This window comes from Lutra lutra, chromosome 6, assembly GCF_902655055.1.
Source record: "Lutra lutra chromosome 6, mLutLut1.2, whole genome shotgun sequence".
In the NCBI taxonomy this organism is placed as follows: domain Eukaryota; kingdom Metazoa; phylum Chordata; class Mammalia; order Carnivora; family Mustelidae; genus Lutra; species Lutra lutra.
In genome coordinates this window covers 31,075,540-31,091,885 of record NC_062283.1, presented here as the reverse complement: position 1 = coordinate 31,091,885, position 16,346 = coordinate 31,075,540, and the positions used below count along the sequence as shown (strand labels likewise).

Genomic DNA, 16,346 nt, shown 5'->3' with positions numbered 1-16,346 from the left:
TACAATAAAGATTACACTTCAAACACCTGTAGTAGGGGGCGCCTGGGTGGCTCAGTGGGTTAAAGCCTCTGCCTTCGGGTCGTGATCTCAGGGTCCTGGGATCAAGCCCCGCATCGGGCTCTCTGCTCTGCAGGGAGCCTGCTTCCCTCTCTCTCTGCCTGCCACTCTGCCTACTTGTGATCTCTCTCTGTCAAATAAATAAATAAAATCTTAAAAAAAAAAACCACCTGTAGTTGTTAAAAACAAGCATGAAATGTTTCTCCCTCTAACTAAAACAGGGTTACAAGTCTCCTAGGGGAAGATCTGATTCTTACGGTGAGGATACAGTCCAGTAAAAATATTTAATCCTGGTGACTGGGATTTAGTAATTCTGGCAAGGTATTTAACTGTTCTCCTTTGGAAAACAGTGGTATGTGTGTTTATCATGTTCAACAACCACAATAATTTGTTTGTTTCTATTTTTAGTGCAATATACTGGGCCCAGTGGTAAGTCTCTTATCTTTTTCCTCTGGTGTTTTCTTTGATCTTCTACAGTGTATAGAGGGCTTGTCCCCTGTCCCAAATGTATCTATTACCATAAGGACAGTGGTTTTAGACATGTTTTCATGCATCTCAGTTTCATTTGCTGAGAATTCCCTAAAGTTATTTCTTTTTTTTTTTCCCTAAAGTTATTTCTTAAGAAAAAAGGTAAGAAAGTGTCCCCAGTAATGGTCATAATGGCTTCTATAATAATACAGAATTTTCTAAAGTAACAGAGAAAGAATAATGGTAACTTTTTAGTTCTGAAATAATTTGTAGTTCATAAAGGGCCTCTTCAAAGACAACAGAGACAATATAAAGAAAATTTAAAAAAAGGAAAGCAAATTTTAAAATAAGTGTAAAAGAAGGGAAAAACAATCAAATTTAAATAGACTGAGGTCTTACCAGTTTTCTTCCAAGTTTCCTGGGAAAAGTGCACCAAAAAATAATACTAAGGTTCTAATCTGCACAGAATTCCCCAATCTTTTCTACCAAAACCTTCTCTTTCTTCACGTCCTATCCTGCCCCTTGTCCCAAACACACACACACACACACACACACACACACACACACACACACACACACACCTTCAGGGAACAGGATATGATGGTAGATGGGCTGCAATTATAGGAACTGCCAGATACATCAGACAACTACAAACTATAAATGAAAGTGAAGGGTAAGCTAATATTGTGACTAGGTAGGGCAAAACCAATGTCAAATTCTAGGATGTCAAAATAAACCAAACTCTGCATGTGGCTGTCCAATTTTCCCAACACCATTTATTGAAGAGGCTGTCTTTGTTCCATTGGACATTCTTTCCTGCTTTGTCGAAGATGAGTTGACCATAGAGTTGAGGGTCTATTTCTGGGCTCTCTATTCTGTTCCATTGATCTATGTGTCTGTTTTTGTGCCAGTACCATGCTGTCTTGATGATGACAGCTTTGTAATAGAGCTTGAAGTCCGGAATGGTGATGCCACCAACTTTGGCTTTCTTTTTCAATATTCCTTTGGCTATTCGAGGTCTTTTCTGGTTCCATATAAATTTTAGGATTATTTGTTCCATTTCTTTGAAAAAAGTGGATGGTACTTTGATAGGAATTGCATTAAATGTGTAGATTGCATTAGGTAGCATAGACATTTTCACAATATTTATTCTTCCAATCCAGGAGCATGGAACATTTTTCCATTTCTTTGTGTCTTCCTCAATTTCTTTCATGAGTACTTTATAGTTTTCTGAGTATAGATTCTTAGTCTCTTTGGTTAGGTTTATTCCTAGGTATCTTATAGTTTTGGGTGCAATTGTAAATGGGATGGACTCCTTAATTTCTCTTTCTTCTGTCTTGTTGTTGGTGTAGAGAAATGCAACTGATTTCTGTGCATTGATTTTATATCCTGACACTTTACTGAATTCCTGTACAAGTTCTAGCAGTTTTGGAGTGGAGTCTTTTGGGTTTTCCACATATAGTATCATATCATCTGCAAAGAGTGATAGTTTGACTTCTTAAATGAAACAAGATGGGATTGGGAGGGAGACAAACCATAAGTGACTCTTAATCTCACAAAACAAACTGAGGGTTGATGGGGGGAGGGGGTTGGGAGAGGGGGGTGGGGTTATGGATATTGGGGAGGGTATGTACTATGGTGAGTAGTGTAGTAGTAGTAGTAGTAGTAGTATGCTGTGAAGTGTGTAAACCTGGCAATTCGCAGACCTATACCCCTGGGGATAAAAATATATGTTTATAAAGCTGTAAAAACAAAAAAAAAAAAAAAGAAAAAGAAAAAAGAAAGGATGAATACCCAAGTTTTGTAGCAACATGGACGGGACTGGAAGAGATTATGCTGAGTGAAATAAGTCAAGCAGAGAGAGTCAATTATCATATGGTTTCACTTATTTGTGGAGCATAACAAATAGCATGGAGGACAAGGGGAGATGGAGAGGAGAAGGGAGTTGAGGGAAATTGGAAGGGGAGGTGAACCATGAGAGACTATGGACTCTGAAAAACGATCTGAGAATTTTGAAGGGGTGGGGGGTGGGAGGTTGGGGGCACCAGGTGGTGGGTATTGTAGAGGGCACGGATTGCATGGAGCACTGGGTGTGGTGCAAAAATAATGAATACTGTTATGCTGAAAAAATAAAAAAATTAAAAAAAAATTAAAAAAAAAAAAAAAAAAAGAAAACCCATGTAAAAAAAAAAAAATAAAATAAACCAAACTCAAGTCATTGTAAATTCTGAGTCTGGAAATTATGAAACAACATTCCAAAGTTTAAGCCAAACAAGAGGACATTATCAGAAGGCAAGTCAGATATACTCAAACATTCCTTCAACTAGCTGAGCTCTTGTATCAGAAGCCGAGCTGAGGCTTAGGGATGAAGTCATGAACACTACATCAAAAAACTTATTATGCACTATAGGCTGGCTAACTGAACATAATAAAAATAAATAATAGATATACTTTCAAAATAAATTCATGAATAAAAGAGGAAGATTTGGTTAATCTCTGGTGCCATGGAGTTTAACGCCCTGAAAAGGGATGGAAAGGAAGGAGGACAGCCATGCTCCTGCCCCAGACCAGCAAAAGACCTGAGGATGTGAAGCATGGGGGTAGGAGCTTAAGACCAGATGATGCACGAGCTAACAGGAAGGTTTTAGAGTTCCCTGCATCCTCCCTGTGGTTACCCTTTCAACCCCATCATGGAAGAACTGAGTTCTCTTCATTCTACACACACTGATTACTCCCTTTTCTTTCCCTTCCATTTTTCCACCAGGTGAAACTTCAGAAATGACTAGTAAGTTCCACACTTGTTCTTATACAGTAGTTGCCTTTGGCTTCCTGCAGGGTCTGCAATACTTTCTTTCTGTCTTGTGGGTATAGATATTCATGTTTCTCCGCCTCTTGCTTTTTCCACTATCTGCCTGCATCCCCACCCAAGGAATGAATGAATGAAGAGGAATACAAACCCTACTTAATAATCCGAAAAACTTAAAATAGATATACTATATTACATAAAAATATCAGAGGAAACTATCTGTCAACAAGGGTGGGGGAGGACATTTGTATGAATGAATGAAAGCTTGCACAGAGTGGCAGAAACAGGGAGTAGGAAAGTAAAAGCAGCACAGTTTAAATAACCAATCTCCTGTAGGATTTGAAGCAGTTACCACTCACTGCAAAAAGGGAAGAGATAACTCTCTTTCCTGAAGCCTCTCAGACTAAGCAGGAGGCAGAATCCCCCAAGGCATGATGGCAGCTGGGTTCTCCAGCAGTGCACAACATCTATAAGGGTTAGATGCTCCCTCTATGAACATTTCTGATACTCCCTCTCAGAAAACGAGCAAGAAAACTAACTCCTGTTTTCACCAGTCTTTCTACATTAACTTCTCTTTTTGTTTTTCAGCTACAGGATCCTCTTGTAAGTTTCACTGTCTCCCTTCATGATGGAACTCAATTATCTCCAGCACTGTCTAACAGATCTACTCAAACAAAAATTTATCCATCCATATTGAGATAGCCGTAGCTTAAGGATCCTATTTCCTTGATCCTTATTTTCCCATTACCCAGAATTCCACTAGGTTATTAATAAGTTTCTAAAATGTTCACAGAGTCGCATAAAAATTAAAGAGCAGAGAAAAAGGTTTCTCCATGGTTCTAAAGATTGGCAGGGACTTTCCATACAGAAGAAAAAAAATGAACAGGAAAAACAAATACAGGTGATATTTCTATTTTCCAGCTGGGTCATCTATATGAGCAATTAGTAAGTTGTTTGTTTTTTTCTTTGCTGTTCACTTAATCAAAGTCCAGCAATGTCTATTGAAATTTGAGTTCTAGTACACGAACTTGAAACTTAATTTCTCAGCGTTTGCTTCTCCATTAACCTGAATTCCACCAGCTGACTGTAAGTTTCCTGCAAAGTTCAAATACTCCTGATCAGAAAAACTTTTCAAGCAGTTATATCACTAGAAAATTTACCAACAGAAAAAATGAGTAGGAGAGTAAATGAGCAGGGGGCAATAAGAAATGTCTCTGCTTATTTTTTAGTAGGATCAACTCGTCACACAAACAGTAAGTCTGTGTATTCATTTAATTCTCTGCCATGGACTCAACTGGCTTTTAGTGGGGTCCAAGAGTCTTTATCTGACCATGTTGTTGTGCAAAGGGCTTGAGGTACCTCGCAGTCCCTTGCTATTTCATTATCAAAGTCCCTCTGGGTGATTCATGATTCAGGAGAAAGTTCTAACAGTATGGATTTACATAAACAGGGGAGAAAAAAAGTTTTGCTTAGTTACAGGGACCACCAAGAGGCTGCCTACAGAAAAGGAAAAAAATGATGGAAGAGAAAGGAGGGGATCAGAAGTTTCTAAAACAGTTTTTCATTTGGACCTCCTGCCCTACCTACCCAGTTTGTTTTTCCACATTTGAATTCCAAGACATCTGAGGACAATTTCCCCGACCATTTGGGATTTTAGAGGCTTGAAGTTCCTATTTCTTAGACATCCTGTATTCAAACTATGGATAATTCTCCTAGTTTTTTAATAATTTTATGGAAAAAGTCAAATTGCATGATTTACATAAATAATGAAGATCAGAAGTGAAGGCTTCCCGGTGATTAAAAATAGCATGTTACAAGGGACAAAACAAATTGAATGGGGAAGAAAGGAAATGGAGGTAACAATTTTCTCTGTTCTGTTTTCCAGTCGGATCAGTTCCACCTGCCCTCGGTAAGTCCTTCCATGTTTCCTCCACCATGGAGTCCCATAGCTTCTTTCCCTGGCTATGCTGGGATTTCTCCGCATGGTTACATACTTCCTTAACCACTAGCCTTTCCATGGACAAATTCCATGCTTATTAATTTTTTTTGAAAGTTCAAATCTTGCTCATTTACACTGAAAGTAAATAAAGACCAAAGGGAACATTTTCCCTATTGTTATAATGACTTAATGAGAAAGAACTCTAAACCGAGAAGTGGGGAGAAAGAGTGGAAGAGAAAAGGCTTACAAAAATACTTCTTTGTCTTTCAGCTGGTCCACCACCTTCAATGCCCAGAGGTAAGTTCAGTCTGTTTTGGGTTTTGTGGATTTTTTTGTTTGTTTGTTTTTTACTATTTTCTGTTGTTGTCCTCTACATGACCTACAGAACTATTTCTGCCCTACTCATTTCTAACTCCTGTGCAGCAGCCAGACACTCAGCTCTCACATTACTTTGCCTTCTGCTCATTCTGTGAAGTAAACCTCCATTTAATTTCAAACATTTGTTTAATTTGCATCTCCTCAGTGATAAGAACTATACAGGTGCTTTAACTACATTATATCCCATTTAATCCTTGGAGTAAATCAACTCTTTTAAGGGCTAAGAAACCAAGGCCACATACTTGCCCAGGAACACAGTTCACTGAACCATAGTTGGAACCAAGAGCCATGTGACTACCAAACTTCTTCCTCACACAAATATGCTTCCCTAGAAGGAAACTTGTTCCTTTCAAATAATTACTCACTGATATCTATTTTTTTTTAAAGGTGTGCCCCCGCCTCCCATAAGTAAGTATTCTGTTTCTCTACTATGGTGCTCAGGTCTTAAAGTTTCTTAAAGTGATTTGAGTTTCTCATTGCTCTCTTGCTTTCTTACTACACAGCTTCCCCTACATTATAGATAATTTAAGAATATACTGATGAAAAGAAAAGAAGTAGCATATGTCAACAAAAACAACAAAAAAACCTGAAAAATATAAATAACAGAGGTAGCCAAAATTTTTGAAAGACAAACAGGATGTCCAAAGTAATGTTTAATTGGAGAAAGAATTTTGAGTGTTCCCTCAAAGTATGCTTTCTTCTTATGTCTACCCAGGTACTCCCCTCAGAGACACCAGGGGAAAATGTTAGATAATACTATATTACATGGCTTTCTTTTTGCTTATTTTTTAGTGATTTCACAGAGAACCTCAAGTAAGTTCTTTACTTCTCAGCCTGTCAAATGTGAGATTTTTCCCAAGAAGATATATTCTATTCCTAAAGTGTACAAAAGATTGAGATTCATGTTTCTCATATTTGTTTGCTTTCACATTACCCAAGTCTTCCAGATTAGACTACCAGACCATCTTTTTGATCCATAACTACAAGAGTTCCCATTAATTCCATTCCTAACTCAATTTCCCAGGAAACAGACACCAACAGTGATTCAATATTTAAACCAGATCAAATACTGACAATGGTGATCTTTAACATAGAATTCATGAAACCACATTACACACTATGTTCAAATTTTCCATTATTCAAATCTGGTCCTCATATCTATGTTACAAATGATTTTTATGCAATACCAATATCCTTTGGGGTTCCTCAGATTGAAATTAAATTACATTACTATTAAAACCCAAAGTTCTGGTCAAGACTTTAAAAATTCAGATGCCAGTGGAGCCCAGGAAGATAATACAAATGAGTAGGTGAAGCACATCACCTAGAAACAGTAAAAAGATCATGTTTAGTCTAAAGAGGGTAGCTGCTGCTCAGGTCTAACCAATTTCTCCATGCAAGAATACAGAACTAGAGGTGTCAAAACATCTCACTTAATCCAGATTTTAGATAAAATTTCCTAATTTTTAAACCATGGATCACTCTAACAGATTGCAAACTTGCTTATATAACCCTCTATTTCCATCTAAACACATTCTGATTATAATTTATAATACTAACTTTTGAAAAATTACAATAATGTTAAGACACAAGGATTAGTATCTGAGGAGGGAGAATTGTAACTGTTAACATAGACATTCTACATGTTCTTTCTGAATCGTGAACAAGGAGACTGACCAACTATATAGTCTCACTGCCAGATGAAATACTGAGCAGACCCAAGGATGAGGTTGGAAACTGCAGATGTCCATGTTTGGGAATAAGCCCTATAATTGGGAACAACTGAGTTTAGCAAAAGGCACTATTGGTTTTGCAGGTGGAAATTATAATCCAGAACCTAAAGTGAAGAATTTAGTGTGGAAGTACCAGAAAGGGTGGAAGGAGAGATTTTAAAATCTAAGACTCATGAGATTGGGAGGAGATAGAAACATATGCCAAAGGCACTAGAGAATACACCACCTTCTTTCTGGCTGGCTTGGTTTTGCCTGCTTTGTTTATTATTATTAATTATTATTATTATTATTATTATTATTAAAACTACATAGCTAAGCTTAAGTATAAATAAAGAGGGGCTGGAGGGTAGAATGATTTCAGAACCCAGAATGGTAAGAATTGGAATTGAGACTCCCTGAGCAAAGCTGGGATCAGAAAATACCCTACATATCTGCCCTAGCCATGAAAACAAAGTCACCTGCACAGCACCAGACCTAATCTGCTCAGGGCTCCAAGCCCTGCTGGAAGTTCGCCATCCATGCTGTACAGGATCCCAGCCAAAACACTTGAGATCTGGTTTGGTGATGCTGCACCCTTTTAGCTAAGGTAATAAAAACCACAAAAACTCCCCATAAGAAGGGAACTGCAGCAGAATATCCACGGGATAAAACATGACCCACAAAGCTAATTCTCAAGGAATAAGAGACACCAAAAATTTATGAAATTCATGAAGAAGCCCAGCACCAAAATGACACTTCACAAGCCCCAATAAATTGGAGAATTTCAACCCAAAGAAATACAGCTGTAGCAATCTGAAAGAAATAAAATAATAAACTTTAAATCTTCAGAGATAGTAATGCATTTAACAAAAATATACTGGGTGCCTATTCTAGACATTGAGAATATAATAGTGGGGAAAAAACCACTACACTCAAGAAGTTAGCAGTTTGAAATAACGGGCAAATAATGACAAATTAACATATAATTACTTTCAGATAAATGCCATGAAGAAATATAAGCAGAGTAACAGAAAAGACTGGAGAAAGACGGTATATAGAGGGGAGAAAGAGTGTTTCAGGCAAAAGAACAAGGATGTAGGTTCTGCTGTAGGGATGCATATTCTAATGTAGATAGATGAAAAGAAAGACGGAGGATGGTAGAGGTCAGAGAAACAGGCCACATATGTGAGGCCTTGCAGTCCTTGGTAAAAAGTGGTAGATTTTTATTCCAGCCATAATGAGGACCCACTAGTGGGTTTGAACAGGGAGTCATAATGTCTGCTTTATAATTTTATAACATCTCTCTGACTACTGTATGGGGAATTAACTGTCAGAGAGTGACAAGGGCAAGGAGCTCAAAAGAAGAAGCAGGAAGACCAGTTAGTAGGACTGGAATTAAAGAACCACCAGTTACATGTGAGTGTGACAAGAAGCATAGTGATCAGGTGAAGGTGGAGAGAAGTCTCCACATTCCATGTATTTTTGGGGTACAGCCAACAGATTCTGCCATTACACTGAATGTGAGTTTAAATGGAAAAGAACTAAAGGTAATTCTCAGGTTTGGGGCCAAAGCAACTGGGAGAGAATGGGGCCACTTACTGATCTAGGTAAGATGGGCAGAAGGGCAGATTTAGAGGAGGCAATCTTGAGCTCAGTTTTGTGCATGTTAAATTCAAGATGCCTTGAACATTTATGACTGGTTTATTAAAAAGTCTGCACTCAGAAGGCCATGGGCATGGTCTCTGACACATATCTCTTCCCTACCCATTAATATTTGGGGTAGAACCTATAATTTTTAGTCATTTTAAACTATTAAAAACCCTCAGGCCACTCCTCTTGAAATACTCCCTTTAGCAATCAATCTCAGGCCCACTGACTCAGAACAGGGAAGAAGTACAGTCTCCTTCTTCTTTCCATCCACCTCCTCTGATTATAGTTCCCACTGAGCTGAAGCTAGAAAGATGGGTTTCACTTAATTAGGTGTGCAGTTTCCCTCCTCTGTTAGTTGTGGTCTTTCTTCTGAGGATATGAAACTGGATTTCAATGTCATTTAAGTTAGGCACTCAAATGTCTTGTAGAATATGTGTTGAATTTTTTGAAGGAATCTGCAAGAACTTGCCCAGTTCTGAGGACTCTACTGCACAGTCTCTGATGGGAGAGTATTGACTCCAGTATGGCCTATTCCAGAGCCCCTCTGCTCCCTCTCCACAGTATACCTCATAGTCTGTTACTACCATCACCAAACAAGTGTAAAGTTGAGTAAGATACCAACACAAAATCTCAAGTTTGGATTGCTATGTCTGTTTTGCTTTTTTTTTTTTCTTTCAAGATTTTATATTAATTCGAGTTAGTTAATACATAGTATAGTATTAGTTTCAAGGATAGAATTTAGTGATTCATCCCTCGCATACAACAGTGCTCATTACTTAATGTAATAATTACCCTCCTTAATGTCCATCACTCATTTACCTCATCCCCCAACTCACCTCCCCTCCAGCAACCCTAAGATTTTTCCTTATCATTAAGACTCTCAGATACATACATATATAATATATGTGATATATATAATATATATGTGATATATGTGATACACATATATATAAATCTACATATTTATATATCACACCTTTTTTTAAATTTGGATTTTACAAACTTAACATATAGTGCAATATGGATTTCTGGAGTAGAAACCAGGTGATTCATCACTTATAACACCCAGTGCTCATCATAACAAATGTCCTCTTTAATACCCATCATTCATCTACCCACCCCAACCAACTCCCTCCATCAACCCTCAGTTTGTTCTCTGTCATTAATAGTCTCTTATGGCTTGTTTACCTTTCTCCTTTTTTTCCTTACCCCCTTCCCATATGTTCATCTATTTTCTTTCTTAAATTCCACATATACATAAGATCATATGGTATTTGTCTGACTTAGTTCACTTAGCATAAATACATTCTAGCTCAATCCATGTTCTTGCAAATGGCAAGATTTAATTCTTTTTGATGGCTGAGTAATATTCCAGTATGTGTGTATGTCTCATGTATTTTTTTATCCACTCATTAGTTGATGGAAATTTGGGCTTTCTTCATGGTTTGGCTTTGTTGATAATGCTGCTATAAGCATCAGACTGCACGTATCACTTCAAATCTATTTTTATATCCTTTGAGTAAATACCTAGCAGTGCAATTGTTAGATCATATGATAGTTCCGTTTTAACACTTTGAGGGAACTCCATACTGTTTTCCAGAATGGCTGCGCCAGGTTGCATCCCCACCAACAGTGCAAGAAGGTTCCCCTTTTCCACATCCTCACCAATACCTGTTATTTCTTGTATTGTTAGTTATAACCATCCTGACAAGTATGAGATTGTACCTCATTGTGGTTTTGATTTGTATTTTCCTGATAATGAGTGATGCTGAGCATCTTTCACGCGTCTATTAGCCATCTGGATTTTTTTGGGGGTGTGGGGGAGTGTCATTCATGTCTTATGACCATTTATTAACTGGATTGTTTGGTTTTTAGGTGTTGAGTTTTATAAGTTCTTTGCAGATTTTGGATACTAACCCTCTACTCAGATATGTCATTTGCAAGTATCTTCTCCCATTCTGTAGGCTACCCTTTAGTTTTGTTGATTGTTTCCTTTGCTGCACAGAAGCTTTTTACCCCGATGAAGTCCCAATAGTTCATTTTTGGTTTTGTTTCCCTTGCCTGTGGTAACATGTCTGGGAAGAATTTGCTATGGCTGAGGTCAAAGAGGTTTCTACCTGTGTTCTTCTCTATGACTTCAATTGTTTCTTGTCTCACAGGTATTTCATCCATTTTGAACTTATTTTTGTGTATAGTGTCAAAAGTTGTCCAGTTTCATTCTTCTACATGTCTGGCTTTCTCAACACCATGTTGAAGAGACTTCCCCCCCCCCCCATTGGATATTCTTCCTGGCTTTGACAAAGATTAGTTAACCATTTAGTTGTGGGTCCATTACTGGGTTCTCTGTTCTGTTCCATTGACCTATGTGTCTGTAGAGTATCATACTGTCTTGCTTTGTAATAAAGCTTGAAGTCCAGAATTATAATGTCTCCAGTTTTGTTTTCTTTTTCAGAATTGTTTTGGCTATTCAGGGTCTTTTGCAATTCCATACAAATTTAAGGATTGTTTGTTCTAACTCTGTGAAAAATTCTGGTGGTATTTTGATAGGACTGCATTAAATATATAGATTCACTTGGGTGGTATAGACATTTTAACAATGTTTGTTCTTCCGATCCATGAGCATGGGATGCTTTCCGATTTCTTTGCATCCTTTCAATTTCCTTTATAAGTGTTTTGTAATGTTCAGAGTATAGATCTTTTACTTCTTTAGTTAAATTTATTTCTAGATATCTTTGTTTTGATGTAATTGCAAATGGGATTGATTTCTTGATTTTTTTTCTGCTGTTTTGTTTGCTGTATAGAAATGCAACAGAATTCTGCACATTGATTTTATATTCTGTGACTTTGCTGAATTCGTGATGAGTTTCAGGAATTCTTTGGTGGAGTCCGTCAGGTTTTCTATGTAGAGTATCATGTTGTCTACAAATAGTAAGTTTGACTTCTTCCTTACCAATTTGGATGCCTTCTTTTTCTTTTTGTCATCTGATTACTGAGGCTAAGACTTCCAGTATTATGTTGAACAACAGTGGTGAGAGTGGACATCCCTATCATGTTCCTGACTTTAGGGGAAAAGTTCTCAGTTCTACTCTGTTGATGTTGATAATAGCTGTGGGTCTTTCATATAATAGCCTTTATGATGTTGAGACATGTTCCTTCAATTCTTCCTTTCTTAAGGGTTTTTATCAAGAAAGGATACTGTATTTTTGTCAAATGCTTTTTCTGCATCTATTGAGAGGATCATATGATGCTTATCCTTCCTTTTATTAATGTGGTACATCATATTGATCAATTTGCAGATGTTGAACCACCCCTGCAGGTGTAAAACTAGGAGTAAAACTTACTTGGTTGAGGTGAATTATCATTTTAATATACACTTGGATTCAATTGGCCAGCATCTTGTTGACAATTTTTGCGTCCATGTTCATGAGGGATATTAGTCTATATTCTCTTTTTAGTGGGGTCCTTGTCAGTTTTGAAATTATGGTAATGCTGACCTTATAGAATGAGTTTGGAAATTTTCCTTATATTTCTATCTTTTGAAAGAGTTTCAAAAGAATAGGTATTAACTCTTCCTTAAATGTTTGGAATAATTCTGCTAGGAAGCCATCCAGCCCTGGGTTCTTGTTTGTTGGGAAATTTTTGATTACCACTCCAATTTCTTTGCTAGTTATGGGACTTTTCAGATTTTCTATTTCTTCCTGATTCAGTTTTGGTCATTTATATGTTTCTAGGAATGTATCCACTTCTTCCAGATTGCCTAATCAGTTGGCATATAATTGCTTATAATATTCCCTTATACTTGTTTATATTTCTGTGGTGTTGGTTATGATCTCTCCTCTTTCATTTATAATTTTATTTATTTAGGTCCTTTCTCTATTTTTTTTCCCATAAATCTGGCTAGGGGTTTATCAATTCTGTCAATTCTTTCAAAGAACCAACTCCTAGTTTTATTCATCAATTCTACTTTTTAAAAAAATTTCTATATCATTTATTTCTGCTCTAACCTTTATTATTTCCCTTCTCCTGCTAGATTTAGACTTTATTTGCTGCTCTTTTCCCAGCTTCTTTAGGTTTAAGGTTTGGTGATTTATATGAGAGCTTTCTTGCTTCTTGAGAAAGGTCTGTATTGCTATATACTTCCCTCTTAGGACTCCCTTTGTTGCCTCCTAAATGTTTTGGACTGTGGTGTTTTCATTTTCATTTGCTTCCATGTATTTTTTAAATTCTTTAATTTCCTGGTTAACCCATTCATACTTTAGTAGAATGTTCTTTAACCTCCATGTATTTGTGGTTTATCCAGATTTTTCTTGTGGTTGACTTCAAGTTTCATAGCACTGTAGTCTGAAAACATGCATGGTATGATCTCAATTTTTTTTGTACTAGTTGAGGCCCAATTTGTGACCCAGAATGTGATCTATTCTAGAGAATGTTCCATGTGCACTTGAAAATAATGTGAATTCTGTTGCTTTAAGATGCTCTGAATATACTTGTCAAGCCCATCCATGTGATCCAGTGTGCCATTCAAAGCCCTTTTTCCTTGTTCCTCTCCTGCTTAGATGATCTGTCCATTGTTGTGAATGAGGTGGTAAGGTCACCAACTAGTACTGTGTTTTGTCAATGAGTTTCTTTAGGTTTTTTATTAATCAATTTATATATTTTTCTGCCCCCAACTTTATTTACAATTGTTAGATCTTCTTGTTAGATAGACCCCCTTTTTTATGCTATAGTGCCCTTCTTCATCTCTTATTACAGTTTTTGGTTGAAGCTCTAGTTTGTCTGATAAAATGGCTACAATGCCCACTCACTCCTTGTGAAGCTCAAGCATCCTTGCTACAAAGGAAAGGAAAGGAAGACCTGTTGCTCCATTGCACCCTTGCCACTCTGCACTGTTCCCTCTTCCCAATTTTCTTTTCCCAATGCTTAAATAGTCACAAAACAAATCAACAAATCTACTATGAAGGCATAAACCCAAGGGAAAGTTGCCACACATCCTTTCCCACAGACATCCCAATCTTTGTAAGCAAATCTCTCAAAGTCCTTCTCATTTGCTTTCAGAAAGGATATCACTATTCCTTCCTCCCCCACAACACTGTTCCTTGTCATCTACTCACAACTTTGAAGATTTCTTTAAATCTCCTTTCTCGTACAGTTGTCTTCTTATTTAGACTTAAAAGGAAAGTGACATTTGGTACAGGAGAACTAATTTAGATGCCACTTGTTAAGGCCTGAGAGAAGCACCTGTGCCTTGCAACAACTCCAGGAATTCCTTCCCATTGTGTCTGGTAGCACAGACTTTACAACTATGCCAATCTCTTCATGAGGGTTTGTCTCACTTCAGCTGGGTCAGGAGGGACATGGGAGATTATAAACTCTTTTCCTCAAATTTTTGATGCTAGTTGTCAATTTGGGGATAATAGGAAAACTGTCCCTCAACATATTGTTCCCATCCAAGCATATACTCTGTATCAAAAAACAATTGAATATTTGAATCTGAAGCTACCAGGAGAGGCCAGGTAAAGCATAAATTTGACAGTGATTAGCATATAGTTAACACTTAAAACCACTGAACCAAATTAGATCACTGAAAGTGATCTAAGGATTGAGCTCAAGAACATCAATTTTAGGGGCGCCTGGGTGGCTCAGTGGGTTGGGCTGCTGCCTTCAGCTCGGGTCGTGGTCTCGGGGTCCTGGGATGGAGTCCCGCATCGGGCTCTCTGCTCAGCGGGGGGCCTGCTTCCCTTCCTCTCTCTCTGCCTGCCTCTCTGCCTACTTGTGATCTCTCTCTGTCAAATAAATAAATAAAATCTTTAAAAAAAACATCAATTTTAGAGGTTGGGAAAAAGAGACATATCTGGCAAAGTATATGCCAAAATATAGGCATAAAAATATCTGGTATATAAAGTAAGTAGGAAGAAAACGAAAACAGGGTGGATGTGCCATAGAACTCAGAGTATTTCAAGATAGAAAGGATGAAATGAATGAATGACTATATCAAGAACTGCTGAGAAATAAAATTTTGGACTGGGAATTGATCACTGAATTTTATAAAACAGAAGTCATCACTAATCCCTGATAGCGTAGATGGGAACAAAAGCCTAATTGGAGGGGTTAAGGAAAGAATTTTCATTCTCATAGAGAATTTTCACTTTCAAACAAAGAGCAGATGATACAGCATATAGCATAGAGTCGAGATAGTGTAACACTGAGAGGAACAAAAGGTTGGAGTTTTGATAAGTCTTGGCTTCCCTAGTGGGAAATAAAAGAAAGACTATCCATTAGGACATATATATTTTAAAGATATTTTGGAAAAAGAAGAGGTAGATATAAATAACAAAGCCGAAATCTTAGAAAATGGAAAACTGTTACTGAAGTTGAAACAATAGATAATTAAATAATATATTAATATTTATAGTTATGTAAGTATATAGTTATTTCAGTAACAGTTAGGTATTACACTAAGCACATTTAAAAAGATTAAACTAAAAGAACTGAGGAAATCTCTCAGAAGAATACACAGAGTTGAAGAAAAATATGAAAGAAAAGAACCATGCTTGCATAGAATAAGGAGGTCAAGTATAACAGGAATTTAGAGAATTCAGAGAACAAGAACCAAGTACTATTTTTAAGAAATAGTAATTAACAACATTTGAGAAGAAAAGAGACTTAAATCAAAATGCTGAGTGCTAGAAGTAGACAACTTTAAAATAGACATACACACACACGCACACACACACAGGACTTATCATAGTAAACTGACAGAGATTTAAAAAAAAATCATAAAAACAACCAGAGAAGCCAGGATTAATCTACCAAAAATCATTTTAATGTTAACTTCTCATTAGCAATACTATATTCCAGAAGACAGCAAAACAATGTCATCAGTAAACTGAAAGAAAATTACTGTAAACCCATATGATACAATGAGTCAAATTATCAGTTATGAGTGAAGATGAATTGAAATCTTATATTTCTATATATTCAAGAAGCTCACTAATCTCAGTAAAAGATTTGTTGAGGAGACATACTTTAGTGAAAATAAAACTTAAAAAGGAGTTAGAAGCAAAACATATATATAACATATATATTTTCATATATATGTTATATATATGAAAATAAACTAACAAAACACAATGTTAAGTCCAAAATGTTGACTATAAAGAAGAAAAAGAACAAAAAGAAAAGGAAGCAAGAAGAGAAGGAGAAGGAATTGAAGGAGGAGAAATTTACTAGTGTGTTTTAAAATGAGTAGATCTCAAGCATCAGAAAAAATAACAGAGAATCAAGGCCGGTGATTACATATGAAGATAATTTGTCAGAAGGACAGAAGTATTGATTA

The 16,346-nt window shown here is 36.8% G+C and overlaps 1 protein-coding gene across 1 annotated transcript in view; it reads left to right on the top strand.

Moving 5' to 3' along the window:
• TSBP1 (testis expressed basic protein 1) overlaps positions 1 to 16,346 on the top strand; it is a 91,877-nt gene that overhangs the window by 35,033 nt on the left and 40,498 nt on the right. Inside the window, exons 19-27 of the mRNA XM_047731973.1 lie at positions 466 to 486; positions 3,290 to 3,310; positions 3,920 to 3,934; positions 4,561 to 4,584; positions 5,217 to 5,240; positions 5,541 to 5,567; positions 6,036 to 6,056; positions 6,441 to 6,529; positions 8,695 to 8,836. Of these exons, the coding sequence (XP_047587929.1) occupies positions 466 to 486; positions 3,290 to 3,310; positions 3,920 to 3,934; positions 4,561 to 4,584; positions 5,217 to 5,240; positions 5,541 to 5,567; positions 6,036 to 6,056; positions 6,441 to 6,529; positions 8,695 to 8,836 (384 nt within the window). The remainder of the gene's footprint in view (positions 1 to 465; positions 487 to 3,289; positions 3,311 to 3,919; positions 3,935 to 4,560; positions 4,585 to 5,216; positions 5,241 to 5,540; positions 5,568 to 6,035; positions 6,057 to 6,440; positions 6,530 to 8,694; positions 8,837 to 16,346) is intronic.